Source organism: Cyclopterus lumpus, chromosome 14, assembly GCF_009769545.1.
Source record: "Cyclopterus lumpus isolate fCycLum1 chromosome 14, fCycLum1.pri, whole genome shotgun sequence".
In the NCBI taxonomy this organism is placed as follows: Eukaryota; Metazoa; Chordata; class Actinopteri; order Perciformes; family Cyclopteridae; genus Cyclopterus; species Cyclopterus lumpus.
The window spans coordinates 16,902,783-16,921,770 of record NC_046979.1 but is presented as its reverse complement, the minus strand read 5'-3'; the positions used below and the strand labels follow the sequence as shown (position 1 = coordinate 16,921,770).

General features: G+C 44.9%; 1 protein-coding gene across 1 annotated transcript; it reads right to left on the bottom strand.

Annotated features, from left to right (window-relative positions):
• Positions 1–10,379: 10,379 nt before the first annotated feature.
• On the bottom strand, positions 10,380–18,617 carry LOC117742331 (kinase suppressor of Ras 1-like). The gene is given in 23 exon segments (XM_034549523.1): positions 10,380–11,081; positions 11,294–11,429; positions 11,572–11,703; positions 12,096–12,229; positions 12,362–12,458; positions 12,569–12,765; positions 12,850–13,128; positions 13,637–13,694; positions 13,799–13,847; positions 14,176–14,217; positions 14,483–14,554; positions 14,557–14,593; positions 14,595–14,651; positions 14,838–14,947; positions 15,037–15,098; positions 15,304–15,350; positions 15,352–15,388; positions 15,492–15,561; positions 16,150–16,285; positions 16,287–16,323; positions 17,888–17,973; positions 17,975–18,384; positions 18,470–18,617. Coding segments are annotated over 23 exon segments (2,532 nt in total). The 5' UTR covers positions 18,579–18,617; the 3' UTR covers positions 10,380–10,943.
• Between the last annotated feature and the right edge of the window lie 371 nt (positions 18,618–18,988).

Below are 18,988 nucleotides of genomic sequence, written 5' to 3'. Positions count from 1 at the left end.
CTTATCATTCCAGTCACTTTTCTCTGCTCCTTTTCCGCCGTCCGGCAGCCGCTCTTCCCTCTCCTGCTTTCAAGCTCGGGACCAGCTGCTGCTCTGCTGAAGCGGTATTTTTCTTCTTCTTCTTCTTTTCTTCTTTATTCTTCTTCTATGCTTGATGTACCCTCATAGGATTTGACCCCTGCTCACTTGTCCAGTGCGAGTGTTTTTGAGGTTGCCCTCACCGCCTTTCGAGTTTGTCCTCCCCGAAGAGCCGAGAGTTTGATATTGCCTTTATGGATCTTTGAGTTAGCGTGATCAGGCACTGCAGGCTTTGGATTTACTCTGTGCAGTGTAAGTGAGCGGGGAGGGGAGGGGAGGGGTGGGGGAGTATTAGGAGGGGGGTAACGGGTAACTAAGGAGAAATGGAGCGCATAACAGAGGGGTCCCTGCACACAAGGCTGCTGCAAAGAAAACTCCCCAATCCCTCATCTGGCAGCTTTCAGGATGTATTCCTACATTTATAGTGACAACTATTGTTGCAGTTAGATTAATTGGCTGATCTCAGTCCTGTTTGCACTCAAAATCAATTAGACTGTTATCGGTTATCACCCAAATCAATATTACCCCCCCCCCCCATCTAAAGCATCCCTTTACAAAGTAACACAGTGCCGTAATTGGTTGTTATTTTCCCTGTGTCAATGTAAACGCTGCCACAAAAAAAGATTGACCTTCAAGATTTATTGCAGAGGACTCCAGTTCACTGCAGCTTCCCAAACCTGTCATCAGCAATACAGGCGAGTCTCCACGCTGCACTGCATTGCTGTACTTTTGCTACACATCGTCAGAGGGTTCTAAAGGACAGTTCAACAGCGATACAGACGGCGATCAGGGTTTAAAATGTGGCATCACTGCAGACTCCTGATTGGTGCAACCGCAGTCTTTGTTCAGTTGTCATGTACCTGCATGTGCCCTTTTTTTTCCGGTGCGTTTGTTACTTCCTCACACATCTCTCTCTGTACTTTCCTCTCTTGTCTGCCTATACTTCCTGAAGCTGCATGCACCGAAATACTGAGTATACTGTCATTGGCCCCTTACAGCAAGCCCTCAACGTCAAACCCTCTCTTCCACTGTGAGACAACATGCTACATGCTACATGCTGCCAATTTGAGCTGAGTTAGCACATAGCAGCAGAGAGAAAGGGGGGGGGTCCTCCAAATCTCTAAAATCGAAGTTTTACCGTAATCACTTTGACTGCAGATGTACAATCATTAGAGTATTTTGACATTTACTTTCCCTAAGGACGGCTTTTACTGGATCCCATCTCTGAGCTTGCACATCACCCAGAGCTACCGCCACTCGGAGCGTTCCCACCTCCTTGCAGTAGGAGTTGCAGCTGGGGCTGCTTGGAGATAGGACAAACTATTCAGAGTTTTAATGAAGGGTGCACATCCATCATGACGTCACAAGTAAGCAGATGAACAAATATCTGCACCAGCTGGCGGAAACAACCGCGCATTGGGGTTTTGAAAAGGTTTTTTGTTTGGCTTTGTCAGCTCTGGCTGAGGTGAAAGAGAGCGTTATCTCTGAGTTGAGTGGCACTGCCCGGAGCCTGCTAATCAAGCAGACCTCTCTCACACACACACACACACACACACACACACACACACACACACACACACACCTGTGAAATGTAAAACTAAAAATAAAGTCTTAAACCTCAAACATGCCTTTAAAGAAGTGAGAACCGGCCAAAATGTTGATTTTGTTGGTTATGCGGTCCTCACTATGTAGCAAGTATAAGAAAACACACGCACACACACACACACACACACACACACACACACACACACATAGCTGCAAAGTAATAAAGTCAGGACTGAGGTTACAGGTGTTTTATTCGTCTGGTTATGTCAAACATGTATGTACTTCTCAAAACATTAAATGTGTGAGACACAAATTGACTATTAAAATAATATGTTTCAATATTCCAAAAAACACAAACAACAGAGAAATACAACCCATTGTTTTAAACAGAAATGCTCCGTGCCCAGTTTGACAGATTTGGCAGCAACGCGCAGCTGTTCAACTTACTGTAATGCAAAAGCTGCTGAAAGAAAGCATCCTTTATTTACCAAAAAGGGGTTGTAAAGCTAGAGGGAAGCAGGTGCTCAGGAAACACACACACACACACACAGCTCTACACTTTCTCTTTTGGTTCCTCTGTGCCCTTAGAGGAGGGGGCTGCTCCGGCTTTGACGGACTGGGCATCAGTGGCCTCCTCTCGCGGCTTTGAAGAGGATGCATTTCCCACAACGGGTGTCGCGGAAGCTTCCACGCTCTTAGCCGCGTCTTCCACCTCCTTCTTGTCCTCCTCTCCCGTTTGGCCGTCCTCCTTTGCCTTCGCTGCCTCTTCCTTGGCGCCACCGTCTCCCACGTCCTCCTGCGTTTGACCGATGTCGGCCATTAACACGGTGGTCTCCTTGGCGTTCGTCTCCGGCAGGCCTTTGCTCCTCTTGGCAGTTCCCATCCAGTATTCGGAGGTGCTGATCAGGTCAGCGTTGTCGCTCAGCATCTTGATGCGGCTGCTCAACCGGCACACCTTACACATCAGCAGCAGAGTAGAAATCAGCAGGACAGTGCAGGCGATGATCAGTCCGCCGGCCGTCATGAACACTGGAAGACATTCTTTCTTGTAAAACATATCGATAAGTGAGGTGGTGGTGGGGATGGTGGGCTGTGGGCTAGGTGAAAGGGAAAGGCTGTGACTATGGGAGCCCCGGAACCCTGATGTGGGTACCACAGTGGCAGGCATGCTGGTGGAAACTCGGGTGGGATCAGACGGGGTCAATGGGGAAGTTGATAAAATGGCGTCTGCGTTTGATTGTGAATCGTTTATTTGTGCAGTTGTGACAGAACTCTGACTGCTCGTAAAATCGGCAGCAGAAGCGAGACCCAGGACTTCTATGCAGTACAACAGGAAGAGAGGGCCATTCATGTTGGTTTCTGAGAAGACACGGGATGGCAGTTCAGTGCAAAATGAGATTTGGAATACAAATTTAACACAGTAAGAAGAATTGGTAGACAGTGCAGACACAGTAGCACCTTACATAATCTATGGGGGCTGTGCAGCCATAATTTTTATTGTGCTGCTGCTACTGACTATTATTACTACATTTTGGAGGCAAACATTATACTTTCCACTCCAACACAAATATATTGTAGCTTTAGCAACTAGAATGAAAATATTGACCAGCTAATAAATAATAAACGATGGTACAATATTGTAGATTGAGCCTCCCAGCAGTTAATCAGTCACATGTAACCTTACAAACTATAACATTTAAGTAATTCTTACACAATAATGCATCCATCGTTATAATTCATTGATATATATAATGGGTCATTCTGAATAATGAATACTTTACCTTTTGGTACTTTAAGTATATGTTGATACTTTTTTACTGAAAGGACATTTTTAACGCAGAACTATAATATCTTATAGTTTTTGGAAAATTTGTATAGATTATTACAACCATGTACGGTATATGAAAATAACTTAGCAACAATTTTGAAAATGAAGCCATGAATTTTTTGGATTAATTTGAAAAATCTGCATAATTTATATTGCATAATTTAAAATAGGCTAAAATATCAATTTTTTATCATCAGGATTTAGGACAGAACCATGCAACACCACTAACTAATTAACAGGTATTCTTCTAAAAGTTCTCACTAGTATAATCTAGTGACTACTTTCAAAGTAAAAGCATGTATCCATTTATATCACTTACATTGTTGGTGATCTTGATATAGTTCCAAGAAGAAAAAAGTTTTGTAGAAATGAATATGGGCACAATATGCTGCGAGTGAAGTGAGATGAGCGAACGACTGGCAATGTCGAATGACAGTAATCTAAATCCGTGGCACACTCATACTTCTTACTTCTCTATTTGCACTATAATAAGAAAAGGAAGTGGTTTTGGTGTTCTGCTCAGTGCTGTAGCTGGTCACGCAGACATCTGCCAGGTAGCTGACTATTAAAAGTTACAGGCACGCTAAATGTTCGCTCAGCAGCTCACCAACAGAAAAAAATATATATAGAAAAAATTCTCACCCATTGATCATTCATTTAATTTTAAAATGATTATTTTTGGCAGTGAAACAACCATCTACTATTCTTCACTGTTTATCTACTTATTTTCGTCCCAACCAAAATTGTTCACAGATGACTTTAATAATCGTCCATGTTCGTACATCATTTCATGTCTAGTACCAATAATACACTGGCCAGTCATTTAATGCCACATGTGGTGGAAAATGTTGAAGCACAACTCACGCACATTGAGGTCAGAAGCAGTTATGTAAGAGGAGCCATAGTAAACATCTGTTTACTGAGAGTTTTTAATATAAATAAATATAAATATACGGCATCACATATCAGCTGAGATGATCTCATCAAAATGAACAGCAAATGGAACTAAGGCGAATTTGATCATGAAAATGTATAATGGAATAATAATGTCTGCATCTTGTTATTCAGACAGAAGTCATAAGTACTGCTGTAACTGTAAATGAAGGACACAGTAAGACTTCATTTTAAACCTGGTTCTTCATACAGTAACCTGTACTAGTCCTTCATTCCTAACCCGGTTCTTCATACAGTAACCTGTACTAGTACTAGTCCTTCATTCCTAACCCGGTTCTTCATACAGTAACCTGTACTAGTCCTTCATTCCTAACCCAGTTCTTCATACAGTAACCTGTACTAGTCCTTCATTCCTAACCCGGTTCTTCATACAGTAACCTGTACTAGTACTAGTCCTTCATTCCTAACCCGGTTCTTCATACAGTAACCTGTACTGGTCCTTCATTCCTAACCCGGTTCTTCATACAGTAACCTGTACTAGTCCTTCATTCCTAACCCAGTTCTTCATACAGTAACCTGTACTAGTCCTTCATTCCTAACCCGGTTCTTCATACAGTAACCTGTACTAGTACTAGTCCTTCATTCCTAACCCGGTTCTTCATACAGTAACCTGTACTAGTACTAGTCCTTCATTTCTAACCCGGTTCTTCATACAGTAACCTGTACTAGTCCTTCATTCCTAACCCGGTTCTTCATACAGTAACCTGTACTAGTCCTTCATTCCTAACCCAGTTCTTCATACAGTAACCTGTACTAGTCCTTCATTTCTAACCCAGTTCTTCATACAGTAACCTGTACTAGTCCTTCATTCCTAACCCGGTTCTTCATACAGTAACCTGTACTAGTACTAGTCCTTCATTCCTAACCCGGTTCTTCATACAGTAACCTGTACTAGTACTAGTCCTTCATTCCTAACCTGGTTCTTCATACAGTAACCTGTACTAGTCCTTCATTTCTAACCCGGTTCTTCATACAGTAACCTGTACTAGTCCTTCATTCCTAACCTGGTTCTTCATACAGTAACCTGTACTAGTACTGGTCCTTCATTCCTAACCCAGTTCTTCATACAGTAACCTGTACTAGTCCTTCATTTCTAACCCGGTTCTTCATACAGTAACCTGTACTAGTCCTTCATTCCTAACCCAGTTCTTCATACAGTAACCTGTACTAGTCCTTCATTCCTAACCCGGTTCTTCATACAGTAACCTGTACTAGTACTAGTCCTTCATTCCTAACCTGGTTCTTCATACAGTAACCTGTACTAGTACTAGTCCTTCATTTCTAACCCGGTTCTTCATACAGTAACCTGTACTAGTCCTTCATTCCTAACCCAGTTCTTCATACAGTAACCTGTACTAGTCCTTCATTTCTAACCCAGTTCTTCATACAGTAACCTGTACTAGTACTAGTCCTTCATTTCTAACCCGGTTCTTCATACAGTAACCTGTACTACTACTAGTTGTTGCCAATGCAGAAATATCTACTTTTTCTTATTTTATTCGGCTGTTCTCAGCCTTCCCCATGGGACGGGGTATAGAACAGCAAATAGGAACGCCTTCTCTCCGAAGTGACCAATTAGTGGTCAAAGTCTTTCACACACTAGATTTAGTAAAGAAGAGGGGCATAAGTCTAGTTTCTTCTCAGACCACTTGAATTACAACACACTGAATGGTTAACATGGACTCTTTGCAGAGAGACTCCAAACAAGTAAAGTGCCCTACCCCGGCTTTAACTCACCCTCTACACTTGCCGGATTCATTTGTTGTAGCTGAAATCTGGCTAAATGTGTCTGAGAGGAAGTGAGTATTGAAGGAACGCAGATGACTTCATCTCAAAGGACCCTCACATCTTCCCCGAGTGATGGAAAGTCCCACATGTCAGTAACAGCAATGACAGTAGAGTCAAGGCCTGAGCACCTGTCAGCGAGAAGACAATTCAAATTTCTTATAATGAGATGGAAAGTTATTAAGAGAAGAAAAAGAAAAGAGTCTTATCCTCAGGAATAGCCCCCATATTTTTCCAGCAGGTAGAAATCCCATTCAAAGCGGGGGCTCAGAACTTGATGGCGTCGTTTGGAGATTTAAATCTTGTCGATTCGAGTTCTGATGAACGAACACAGCGACTCAAGCCATCGGTGGAGAGCGGTCGCGTTCAGAAGACCGGCATCGAACATCCTCGTCTCGAGCGCTGCAATTCTTCTGGAACAATTCATGGCGGTCTACGCCCTTCATCGATTCTGATGAGCAGAGAGGCACAGTGCAGTCCAGGGCACTAAGTTACTGTTTAGCTCACACTATGGGCTGCACGGGGCGGTTCAAAGGAGAAAATCTCCTTCATGACATCTCTCAATGTCATAAATGATCTTCCCAATGATTCATTTGCTATGGGAAGAGAACGCATTGATTCTGCACATATCAATATCCCACGCTGGTAAACCATCAGGCCCATGAAATGAGCAACGGCAAAAAGACAAATGGCTAGTTGTTGTTTGCTTTGATCGCCGTGCAGGGAGAAGGGCATTCTTTGTCTGGCCTCCCAGTGAAGGAAACGGTCTCCCCTCACCAAATGCTGGTCATGTGACCCAGTACCAGTTGGAGTCAAAGAGCTCTTGGTTGCAGCGCATCAAGGCCAGGATACAAGGTCCTTTCTTTTCTGTTGGATTGAGACCAGTATGAAGAAATCAATCCATCTTTCTTACTGGTCGCAGCCACACTTCAGATGCATATTTACCGATAACAGGTTTCAAGGGCTTGAAAGCAAGCAGTATTTATTATTTTGCTGACAGCTCTCAAGGTTTCACATTATACATTTTTTTGTCATCACTTAAATGCTGCAAAAGCACAAATGTGAAAAAAAAGGCCTACATTTTATTTATGAAGCGTATAAAAGCATTTCCTGCACCAACAGTCCATACTGTTCTGCTATAGATTGCAACTATGGATGATTGTGGATCAATAAAACAGCCAAGCCAGACTTGTACTACTGGTAATGTAAGTTTTTAACCAGATGTCCTCCTAAATGCCCCCCCCCTTTTATTCTGGAGCAGCTTTAGACATTTTAGCTGACAAACCCATGGGTTGGTTTCCAGATTTAGGAGATAGTCACTCATTTCCACGTAAGCTGAGTCAGCTATTCTCGGTTAAAACATTTTTGCTTTCACACCAGTACATTGCTTATAACAACACAAAATTATTTGACCAGTGTTGTAATAACAGTTCAGAATACAAAGCCTGAAGCTGATCTGATACTTTATGTTGGGTCTCCATGCCACCTAGAGGCATTAAGCAGCAGCTGCAAGCTTATTCATAACTGTCAACTAAAATGAGCTTTAATGTTCATTTTTGACAAAACGTTGTCTTTCAGTTTTACCGTTTGTATGGACTAAACTTCTCAAGCAGGACAATTATGGCCATGAAAGCCACTGTGTGTGCTCTTCTTTCCCCATCTTTCTAAATGGCCTTATTAACTGGTTTGTAAATCATACTCTGCATTTCTTCTCCTTTATTTGCCAGATGACATTGTCGACCCCTGGATGTTGCAGGTACATCGCATGCGCACTCGCAAGCCGCTCCACTGTGCACATTATTATGTCCCACGACTGGAACTGGAATGTAATATCCAGCAGTTATGAATCCTTCATTTGGATATGAGACGAGAAACTTAGCTTATTTGATCAGTTATACTGTGGCCAGGAGGGCAATAACCGCTCTATTGCTACATGACAAGCCTCATTTTATTGTCTTTCATGGATGAAAACAGAAACAGCGTGTACAGAATGGTAGTCACATGCAATACAAAAATATGAATTTTTACAATAACATAAAAAAACATGTATTGGCCCATTCTAAAAAAAAAATGGACAGCTTTTATACAGTATTTTATACCTGAAAAAAATATAAATATATATACACATCTGTAATAGCCATAGCAGTACCTATCCAAAACATGTTGGGATGTATTTTACATAGAAAAAGTTTGTACAAATATTAGAAGAACCATGTTCATTTGCTATACATAAAATAATGTATGTACATTACATACCATTGGATTTGCAACACAACATTTACTGTAGTCTTTCGCGAAACCCCCCCCCCCCCCCCAACCCTCCGTACTCCAGTCAGGACCCTCACCTCAGTCCCCCCCCCCACCACACACACAGACACACATAAATACAAGCACGCCAACTGAAGCCAGCAATCACAAACAGTAAACACAAGCGCGCACAAGAGGTAATGTTTTAGGAAGATATAGGACACTTTTTGCACCAGGTTCCTGATTTATACTTAGTTTTGCACAGAGAATGAAAATCCCTCAACTTCTCAACAGAAGTTTCCTTCTAAATTACTTTCTAAATTTCTAAATTCTTATAAGGTGCACTTTACACATCAAAGGAAGGACATTTTGCCAGCTTTATTCCTTTCCCAAGTGGATTGTGACTGACTTCATTTCAGCTGTTGTTTAGCAAACAGAAGTCTCCATCAGTGCCCCGGTTATCAAATGCATCCAATAAACAGTGGATTGACCAGGTTATACTCCAAAAAGACCACAAACAAGTGAGCATATCACACTGTCCAAGCCTCCTGAAGACAAAAAAGAAAGAAAATACTGCAAATGTGACTATTCAAAAAACTAACTAAACAACAACAACAACAACAACAACAAAAAGAGGTCATGATTATTATTTTTTTCTCCTGTTGACAAAGTGCATAAGGTGTCTAGACATGGGCCGGTGACCATCTTAGCACATGCCATCACTCAGCCTGCAAACGTGTGTGAACCCCTTCAGGGAGAAAACACAGAGAAATGAAGCGGTCCGTTTGGTGGTGGGGGGGTCCAGCAGTGTTATGTTTAAAAAATAAATAAATAAATAAAAAAGTTATTTATTAACTTTTTGTGCTCGTGTGTTTTTTTCTCGCAACAGCCACATCACAGCAGCACAGAGAAGGTGAGCGGGCCGAGGACGGGGCAAGCCATCGGCGGGGCGGGGCGGACGCCGCCAGCCAGTTATTCACAAAGCCTTCGGGAGTCCCGGAACAACGTTACAGAACGGAGAAACCAAAAAGGAAAAGGCGAAAAGACGTCAGACGAAAGGAGAGAAAGCGTGAAGGACGACAGCTGTGCACCCGTCACACCTCGCTCCACCGATCCTCTCTTCCCGACAACAAAACGCAACGGTTAGACGCGGAAGATCAGACTGTGGATTAGTGGAAGCAGTGTCTGTTTCAGGCAGAGGCAATGCTTTGATCAATCCTGTAAGAGTTAAGGATACAAGAGCATGCAAGGCAGTCCCGGGCTTTTTGTTTTGCATTGCTTAGGTTTCAGAGTGACTGCTACAACCTAGATTAGAAGAGAGAGAGAAAAGAAAAAGAGAAGAAAAGAGCAAAAGGAGAACACAAACGTTAGACGGTTAGTGAAAGTGTTACAGCTTTACAGTGAAGAAAGCGTCATTTGAAAAGCAGCAAGATATCACACACACACGCATAGATTAGTTTGAGGGTGACCACGCACGAAAAAACTGCTCAGGCTGCGTGAGTTCAACAAACTGTTGAGAAGATTCAATTCATCGTTTTGGGACCATTTTAATTCCCTCTAAAGAAAACAAGCTCCTGTCTCTCCCATCATCCAGCCAAACAGATAGTGAAGCCATTCACTACTGGGAGCTCGGAGTCTTGGGGCAAACACGTCAGGAGCAAATCATAAATAAGAAGCAGAAAACAAGTGTGGAAAGCTGTAATGTAGTCGTGGCAGGAAGCGGAACAAGCTGGTCTGGGTAATAAACACACACACACACACAGACACACACACACACACACACACAGGGCCGCTGCGCTCAACTTCAGAAGATAAGTCACATAGTGGCTCATATTTGTAACTTGACTACAGTGAGAACCAGGAAGGGGATTAACTGAGGGATCACAGGGTTAATTAACATCTTCCTTCTGCTGGTACTCACACAATTGTTGTTTCACACACACACACACACACACACACACACACACACACACACACACACACACACTTTACGTCATTGTGGATCTGTCTCATGAGTCTTCGCTTACCCTCCCAGCCTTGTTTAGGATACTGGAAATTGCCATGACAACAAAGGATCCAATCAGACTGTGCCTGTGATGTGGCTCGTGACATGCCAAAAAGTCACGGCCTGCGAAACATTTTGCTGTCAAATACGCGCCGTGAGACAGTTGTCAGGGAGTTCTTTGTGACCATGAATAAATTATACAATTCACATTTACATACACAAAAGTTCACATTGGATTAGAGAGCAAGCAACAGACGAGCTGAGGCGCCGCAGAAACGATGAAACACTTAAACCTTATAGAACTTATGGTATTGTCAAAATATGTCATACAAATATCAATTCCCAAATCCTATTTATGAATAAGATTAAGACCCCTGGAGGCTGTGGTCAAGCAACTGTACCGCGAGGAACCAGAACTACAATACACAATAAGAACTCGGGGATCTGCTTTTGCGTGCCCGCGTCCTGTGTGTCTCCACAACGTCCTTCCCTTCTGGATACCTACTCTGCAGACTTCCAGAAGTGTCCGGGGTGGGAGAGCCTGCGGTTGAGTTTGGGCAGCTTCTCCAGCATGTCGGCCAGCTGGGTGAAGGTCGGCCTCTCCCTCAAGTCGTACGCCCAGCAGGCAGAGAGGATCTCCTGAGACGACAAAACCACTTTGAGTCGAGGATCAACCTCAAAGGTTTCACAGCATCTTCACGATCTCTGCGTCCATCTCAGTCATTTAGAAAACATCCGTACAAACACACACAAAACACACACACACACACACACACACACACACACACACACACACACACACACACACACAGTGCTTGTGTGACACATTGGTGCTTCTTTTTTCAACTCACAGTGACCTCCTTGCCCAGACTGATCTCCGCCAAGACCTTCTTTATGCCCTCGCCGCTCCCCACCTGCCAGATGGTGGCTTCCACATGCTGGTTGGTGATTGGCCAGTCTCGAGCTTGAAGCTCATACCAAATGGTGCTTGAAGAGGGGGAAATAATCATATGTATAATTATTCTGTGAAATTGGAAAGTCTCTAAATAAAGAAAACTCTTTGTGGTCAGAAACAGGTGTGACGGAGCAGTCGGCCCCCCGAAAGTTAGCCGAGGTGAGTGTGACTCACCCGAAGGCGTACACGTCTGCTGCGGTGGAAAAGGGGAGGCGGTCCTCGTTGTTACCTGGGCTCATCCTGCGCACAATCTCTGGTGCGAGATAACAAATCCAGCCATGTGGAAGTTTTAGTTTGTTCTCGCGCCTGCATAAAAATAGGGGGGGGTAACAAATCAAATGGAGTGGAAAATCTGAGTGGGAAGATGCATTAAATAGAGTGGAAAATGCATTAACTAAATGTAGTCCATCTCCAACTGCTGTGTACAGAATCTATTCATGAAGCCTGACACAAAAGGAAGTGAGAATTTAGAGTGGTGTGTTCAGAATGTACAAAACAAAAACAAAAAAAAACAAGGCTGTGCTGGAAAGCATTCGGATTTTACAATCAGGACAAAAAAAACACCAAAAAAACCCACTGGCTAACAAGGAAAATGCCTGCAGGACTGGAGGACCTCAGCAATTATTACAAATCACTGGCCTTCCCCAGGAAATAGCAGTGTGGTGTGAAGAGCACTTTGGCTGAGTGGCGTTTCTTACCTCCCCTCCTGAACAACTCCAGAGATCCCAAACAGCCCGAAGTCTGTGATTATGACTTTATTGGTATCATGAAAAACGTTCTTTGACTTCAAGTCTTTGTGAACGATGCCTTTAGCGTGCAGATAGCCCATTCCCTGCAAGACAAGACGAATACAGATTTACTGATTCTTACCATGAGAATATTTCATGGCACCACTTCTAAGAGCTTGAGTCGTTACAAATGCATCGATGAGAGGATTGACTACATGTGAAAGAAAAAAAAATACCTTCACAATCTCCTGTGCAATTTGTCTCGTCTTATTAATATCCAGCGTGTTTTTGGTGTCTCTTACAACCGAATACAGGGTCCTCCCTTTACAGAAACTGTGGGGAGAAGAAGAAGAAGAAGAAGAACAAAATCAATCAATTCAAGATGAAGCGATGTCTTCGGGTTAAAAGCACCTCAGAGGCGCGTTTGATATGTTGTCTCTCACCTGGTGATGATGGCGAGGTGGGGCGGAGCCATGCAGGCCCCCATGAAGAGGACCACGTTCTCGTGCCTGGTCTGTCTGTAGTTCATCACCTCCTTTTTGAAGAGCTTCAGATGGTCCTGGTTGTTCCCGTCAATCTCGAGGAGCCGGATGGCTACCTCGCCGTGCCACCGCCCCTTATGGACTCTTCCCCAGCGGCCCTGTGAGAACACAGACAAAAACCCTCAGCCGTGTTCAGCCTTGTTGAAGTACGACACATGTGCTGTTGACGTCTAAGACCTCACCTTTCCTATGAGTTCCCCGAGGTCCAGCTGCTCAAAGGGGATGTCCCATTCCTGCAGGTAGACACTGGTCTGACTCGCCTTGCGGGAGATGGGGCCCTTCCACTGGTTCCCCCGAGAGCCGGGCAGGTCATCCAGCTCATCGCACTCGCCGTCCGAGCCCACGTTCATCCTCATGTCCTCCTCGTCGTCCTCGTCTTCCCCTTCATCCTCCTCCTCGTCGTCCTCATTATCGTCCTCCGCTTCGGGGTCTTCGTCTTCGTCTATTTCCTCCTCTCCTTCCTGCAAGAGAGTGGTGATGGCGTTGGTGATCTATTGTGCTTTCTTACTGGCAGTTTATTCGCCCTATTCTTAGAGATTAAGAAAATACGGCGTTTCTACCGATATTGCTTTATTGTATATACCTCATCTGCATCTCCCTATTGGGTGGTTTGACAATTGAATCTTATGGAGGATGAGTCAGTACATTTGGTAACTGTGAGCCAGCGTTGAACTATACAGGAAGACATATTATTTCTCCAGCTTTGTGTTGCTGTCACAGACGTAAAATGAGGATATTTCCACGTCAGCAAGACTCTCCTGTTTAAATTAATAACACTACAGCTCCCGCATCGTCATAGCCAAACAGGTTCCAATGAACAAATGTTTGGTCTAAGATTAACAGACACGGGGCGTCACCCGAGTCTTTCTGTCTATCACCTCATTGACGAATGACAATATCAGAGAATGTGATGCATAGATACATCACAGCTAAGCCTTGCACCGTGCACGCCACATGTTGCAACATTACCTCTTCATCTTCTACCAGATCAGTGTGTATGTCATCCGCCGACTGCTCTATCTCACTGCTGAGACACAGAGGAGTGATATCAGAGGGGCCAAATCCCCAGAAAAATGTAATAATCAAGCCACTGAGTCATGAGCGAGTGAACTTTTAATACAACTGTCTTACACGGTGTCGTGGAGGACATCGGGGTGCAAATGAGCAGGACTGGAGACATCTGCAGACGAAGATAAGATGGTTTAGGGAAGAAATAAGAGAAGCAAAAAAAATACATGTTTTATGTCTGTCGCCCCCCCCCCTTTTCCTTTTAGGAAAGCCCCACCACATGCAGAACATGACCGCTCATGCAATTTCCCACTACCGCCAGCAGATGGTGTCAAAGGGCCGTTAAGTGTCATGCAGTCATACAGACAGCTGGATTGACTGCTCCAACCCCAAAAGCAAACATGCAGAGGAGGGAGAGCGCTACGTGGAATCTACAGTTCGGAGAATGGAACGACGGGAGAATAACAATACAGGGTGACACTTTGGGAGCGTCGACTCACCGGGGAAGATAAACTGCTGTCTATGCTGAAAGTAACAGGCAGCTTTTGTAAAGAAAACAAACAGAGAGGGAGAGACCGACAAGCATGGCAAGGGAGAGAGACTCTCGGTTAGAGAAGCTTTGAATGAACAGATCTTGTAAAAAAGCACATTTGTTATTCGGTGTTAAAAGTCATATGTGGAGAGAGAAGTGGTTTTAGGACAATAATTTGTATTCTGAGGTAAAGATCAAGAGTACAAATCCTAACATGCACATTTCGTTGAGTACAGTATTTCTAGATCTTTTTCCAGGCGCTTGGCGAGGCTTACCGGGGAAATTGAAGCGGCTGTCCCGATGGCCCTTGGGCGACGGGTTGGGTGGCGGGGTGGCGCTCGGGGGTTGCTCTGCTGGAAGGGCGCCGGGGAGGAAGGTGTGGACGAGGGTGGTGGAGGACGGATTGCTGCTGGAGTCCAGCTGGTTCAGCACCGGAGGATGATCCTGGCGGGGGAGGGGTGGGGGGGGATGCAAACGACACCAGTCAGAACTGGTATTTGAGATGACTTCTAATTTCATTTTACATTGCAGCAGTCGATGCTGAACCAATGGGGATTCCGACCAAGTGGTCTCACTGAGTTGCGTTTAAGAGGTCTGCATAAAGTGATGTGTTGTGCTGTAATGTTTCACCTTTTTTGTAATGGCCTTCGGTAGTGTGCCAAACTGCGGTGATTCTGACGGCCGGTCCACGGGGTTGTTGATATCAGACGGAACCGACTCAGTCCTCCGAATTTTGGCGACTGGAGGAGGAATTGGAAATGTCACAACATAGAATGCCCAACACATTTGAGCCAATCAGCTGCAGATTCGAGGGAAGAGCGACGCTTACTTGGTAGAAAGGAGATTCTGCAGGACGGGGCTTCCTTTGTGCATTTGTTGTGGCACTTTAACCTGCACAGAGAGTCGGCAGGGTATCAATATATGGCGCCCTAAACACCCTCCAGCTCCAACACGCACTCACACGGCCAAGGGTTTGAATCCCGTCAGAGCTCCCGTGTTGCCTCATTCTGCGCTCTAACGCGCCACTGCTCCACTGCCTCAGTCAATAACAGAAACACTTAAAGTTGAGTGACAGACCCTTTAAATAGAAACTCACCGACAGTGTTTGCACTTAACCCCAAACATCATGTTCTTCTGGCACACCCTGACATGTCTGGGACAGCCAGGACTTGGTTGAAAACCTGCATAACGGAAGCATTTTTATTAATAACAAATCTAGCTCGTTGGCTTTTGCCATGACATAAGCTTCGGATGGGACATATGGTGAGGAAGAGACCGGTCTACCTGTGTGTGACCGCGAGGCCGATGTCCCTCCTCACTGCTTGTGGGGAGCTGCGATGCACTGCTACGTTATCTAGCCAGGGAGAGAGAGAGCGTGAGAGAGATGATTAGGTTATGTCGAGAAAGACTGGCATCTAATGACGTTACCCCATGGTTAATCATATTCTTTTTTTAAACGGGGCATTTAGCATTTCGATTTTGTCACGAGAACAGGGTCAAACCCCATTTGGGGGTTGTGATTCCCTCACATCGAAATGATTGAGGCACGTTCCAGCCCAAACACCAACACACTCACACTTGAATGCATATGAATCTTAAAGGCCAATAAGCTCTAAAATGTAATGGGTTTTTTTCTTGACCAAGTTTTCATGCCAATTGGGCAAGTAGGAACCAAACGGAAAAAAGTATAAACTTATTTTACTCAAAATAAGATTGTGTGCATATGGTGCTGTATTCTTGATTCTTTTAGGTAACTATTCCCCCAAATCTGATTTATTTTCTAAAATCTGAATCGTCGCTGCTGTATCATTACACGTATCGTATCGCCAGATTCTCCCCAATACACAGCCCTAATCAACAGACAATTTTTGTCAAACCAAAATTCAACCAAAATCAGCAAAATAATAAATAAAATACACGTGTATACACGTGCATGACTCACTCTTAATGCTGATGTGCTCCTCCAGGAGGGTGGGCGTGCCGGGCAGGGTGTAAGACGCTGTGGTGGTAGCTGTGGGGGTGCGCGCTGACATGACGGTGTAACGAGAAGGCGAGTCCTCACATCCATTCCCGTTAACCTTGCATATTCAGTAACAACTTGTTCTTTTTAACACACCTGGACAGAGAGGGGAATCAACACAAATTGGAGTGTCCGTAGGTCTGGGTTTACTGGCGAAAACTAGACTGCACGCGAGAGCAGGTGCGCTTCAACCCCAGACTGTATTGTGCAGATTATGTAAGGGCTAGAGAGGCATGTTGCAGTACCTAAATAGCGTTGGCCCGGGACAGACAGGGTGACATCTTTAACACCCAGAAGTCACAATGACCGAAGCAGCGAGCAGCGCCAGCTCCGCTGTTTATACACACATGCGAGTAATCATCGTTGGAAAAAACATTTGTCTGATTTCATCTAGATTTGTGTTCAGTCAGCTATCGAGACCCGTTGACCCGTTTTCAGATTGCCGTTGTAATATACCTACAGTGTACAAAGCCAGGATAAACTAGCTGGATTGTCTTTGCGTGCGTTATACGTATTGTATCTGTGTCACCTGTATTTACTTCAGCCTTTGCCAATTGTTTTTTTTGGGTGGGTTCTTTCTCACTAAAAGCTTTCCATAAACAGACAGAATATATGGATACACATGTGGCTTGTTTGTGTATGTGCATCCAACCACAATAGGGAGAATAAAATCAGGGAGAAGAGAGAGAGTGAGGAGGAGGAGGGGGGATTGAGTATGTGTCTCGCCACCTCGGAGCAATTAGTCTTCGAACATATTTCCTGTTTTGACATGAGTCATAATCTCTGGGAATCTGTGTGGGGATTAGCTCCACTCAAGCAGCCAGAAGCAAAGGAGCAGCCGGCAGGATGTGAAAGGATGTGGGAGAGGCAGAGGAGGGAATGCGAGTGTATCTGAGGAACGCTCTGCTTTCTGTGGGCCGACCGCGGCAGAAGACTGAGGTAAGAACCACACACTGGAAAGATGCTTTCAGGAGAACTGCACCGGCTCATCAGTGGGCGACAAGAAGCATGCTTCAGCAACAGTAACCCAATTACGGTAATGCCACCATGATAATGCTTGTTTAAGTAAGTAAGCTACAGCATCCACTGCTGCTATCGGTTTCTTTCCCTGTCTCCACTGTAAGTGGACTTTATTTATTTTTTTACAAGTGAATTGTCTATTTGTCCAGCGCTCAAGAGGATGGTTTGGCATTGTATGTCAGAATCAGCTTTATTGGCTATTTGGCATCCCTCTCTCGAATGTACCCAGGAATAGAATAAGCTCGGGCGGGGACAACAAAAATAGAAGTAGTGAAAAAATAGTTATATAGATATATAAAGACCAACAATTAAATAAGAAACAAAATGTCTATACACAAGTCAGGTATTCTGTAAATTGTGAAAAATACCAATGAAATACTGAATCAGTAAATACTGAATGGATATGTTTCAGTAAACACAGCTTCTTCAAACTGTTTAACACCTTAACGGGACATTCGTGTTAGCGTCAATGTATGGTCACTATAATAGAAATGTACAGAACTTGGATTCATCATGCCTGTCACTAGTAAAAGAACAAAGGAATTAAAGGTGTGAAATGAGACGAAGCCAGTGTAATGCAGTTAAAGAATTGTGAGCCAAGTAAAAGAAACTCTCCTCTCACAGCTCTCTGAGCACCTACTTGTTGGTGGGCGGGTCCTCGATGCGGTTGCCCAGCTGGGACTCGTGGCTTTTGCTGCGCGTCAGGGTGATGTTGGGAAGGAGATTGCAGCACTTTGCGCGACGGAGGCGGAGGGGTGCAGGGCGGGCTTCAGTTGGTGGGCTGCCTCTTGGAGGGCGGAGTTATTGGGCGGCGTGGAGGTGTTCCGTGGAGCCGGGCCGTGCGGGCAAAGGACATCGGGAACGGATCCGTGAGGGGGCTCTCGCAGTAGCCGTACGACGCCAGTGCCTCGGGCGTGGGCGCCGCCGACACCGAGCCCGAACGGGGGTGAGGAAGGTAGCGCAGGGCGTTGACGGGGGTGGAGTGGATGGCGGACGGGCGGGCGAGAGGCGAGGGGCTGTGGGTGGGCGGAAGTGGAGTCCCAAAGCCGGTGAGCTGGTCTGCAGTCAGCAGAGAGCCACTGTCCCTCCTCGTGGGCTCAGACAGCCAGGGAGCGCCGTCTTCCCTCAGTTCGCCTCCTGGACAGCAGACGGCACAGAAAAACACCATCAGTAGGAAAACAAACAGACAATCGGAGTAGTGTCCCGCCGAGTGAGCACCAACCTGATTCAGTGACACTCTTCAGACAGGAGAGGGCAGCACTGAGCCGGGCACATTCTTCTGAACTGGACCCCAGTCTTCGCATGGTATCCCTCACCTGAGCGCCTGACATCTGCAGTAAGGCATCCAGAGACAACTTGACTTCCACTGCCTGCAGAGGAGCGATACGGAGGGAAGGAGGAGGAACACGGTGGCATGTTAGGGCCCCTGTCCTGCATCCAAAGCCTAACACCACTGGGATGGACTGTATAAAACGAACGGACTGAGTTGTTTACAAAGCGTCACTAAAAGACTTCTGGCGTACACGGCAGCGTTAGCAGGGTGAAAGTCAGCTTTAATAAAAAGGGCAGCATGTTATAGTATTAAATAGGTCATACAACCCTGACTTGCTCTGTTCCTGGAAATCTGTGATAATCCTGCATGTGTGGGGCATTTATCATGCAGCTTCTTCCACTTATCGGGGAGATTATTCGGTGCTACAGACATGATTTTTAATGCATATCAGTAGATAAAAAAAACAAC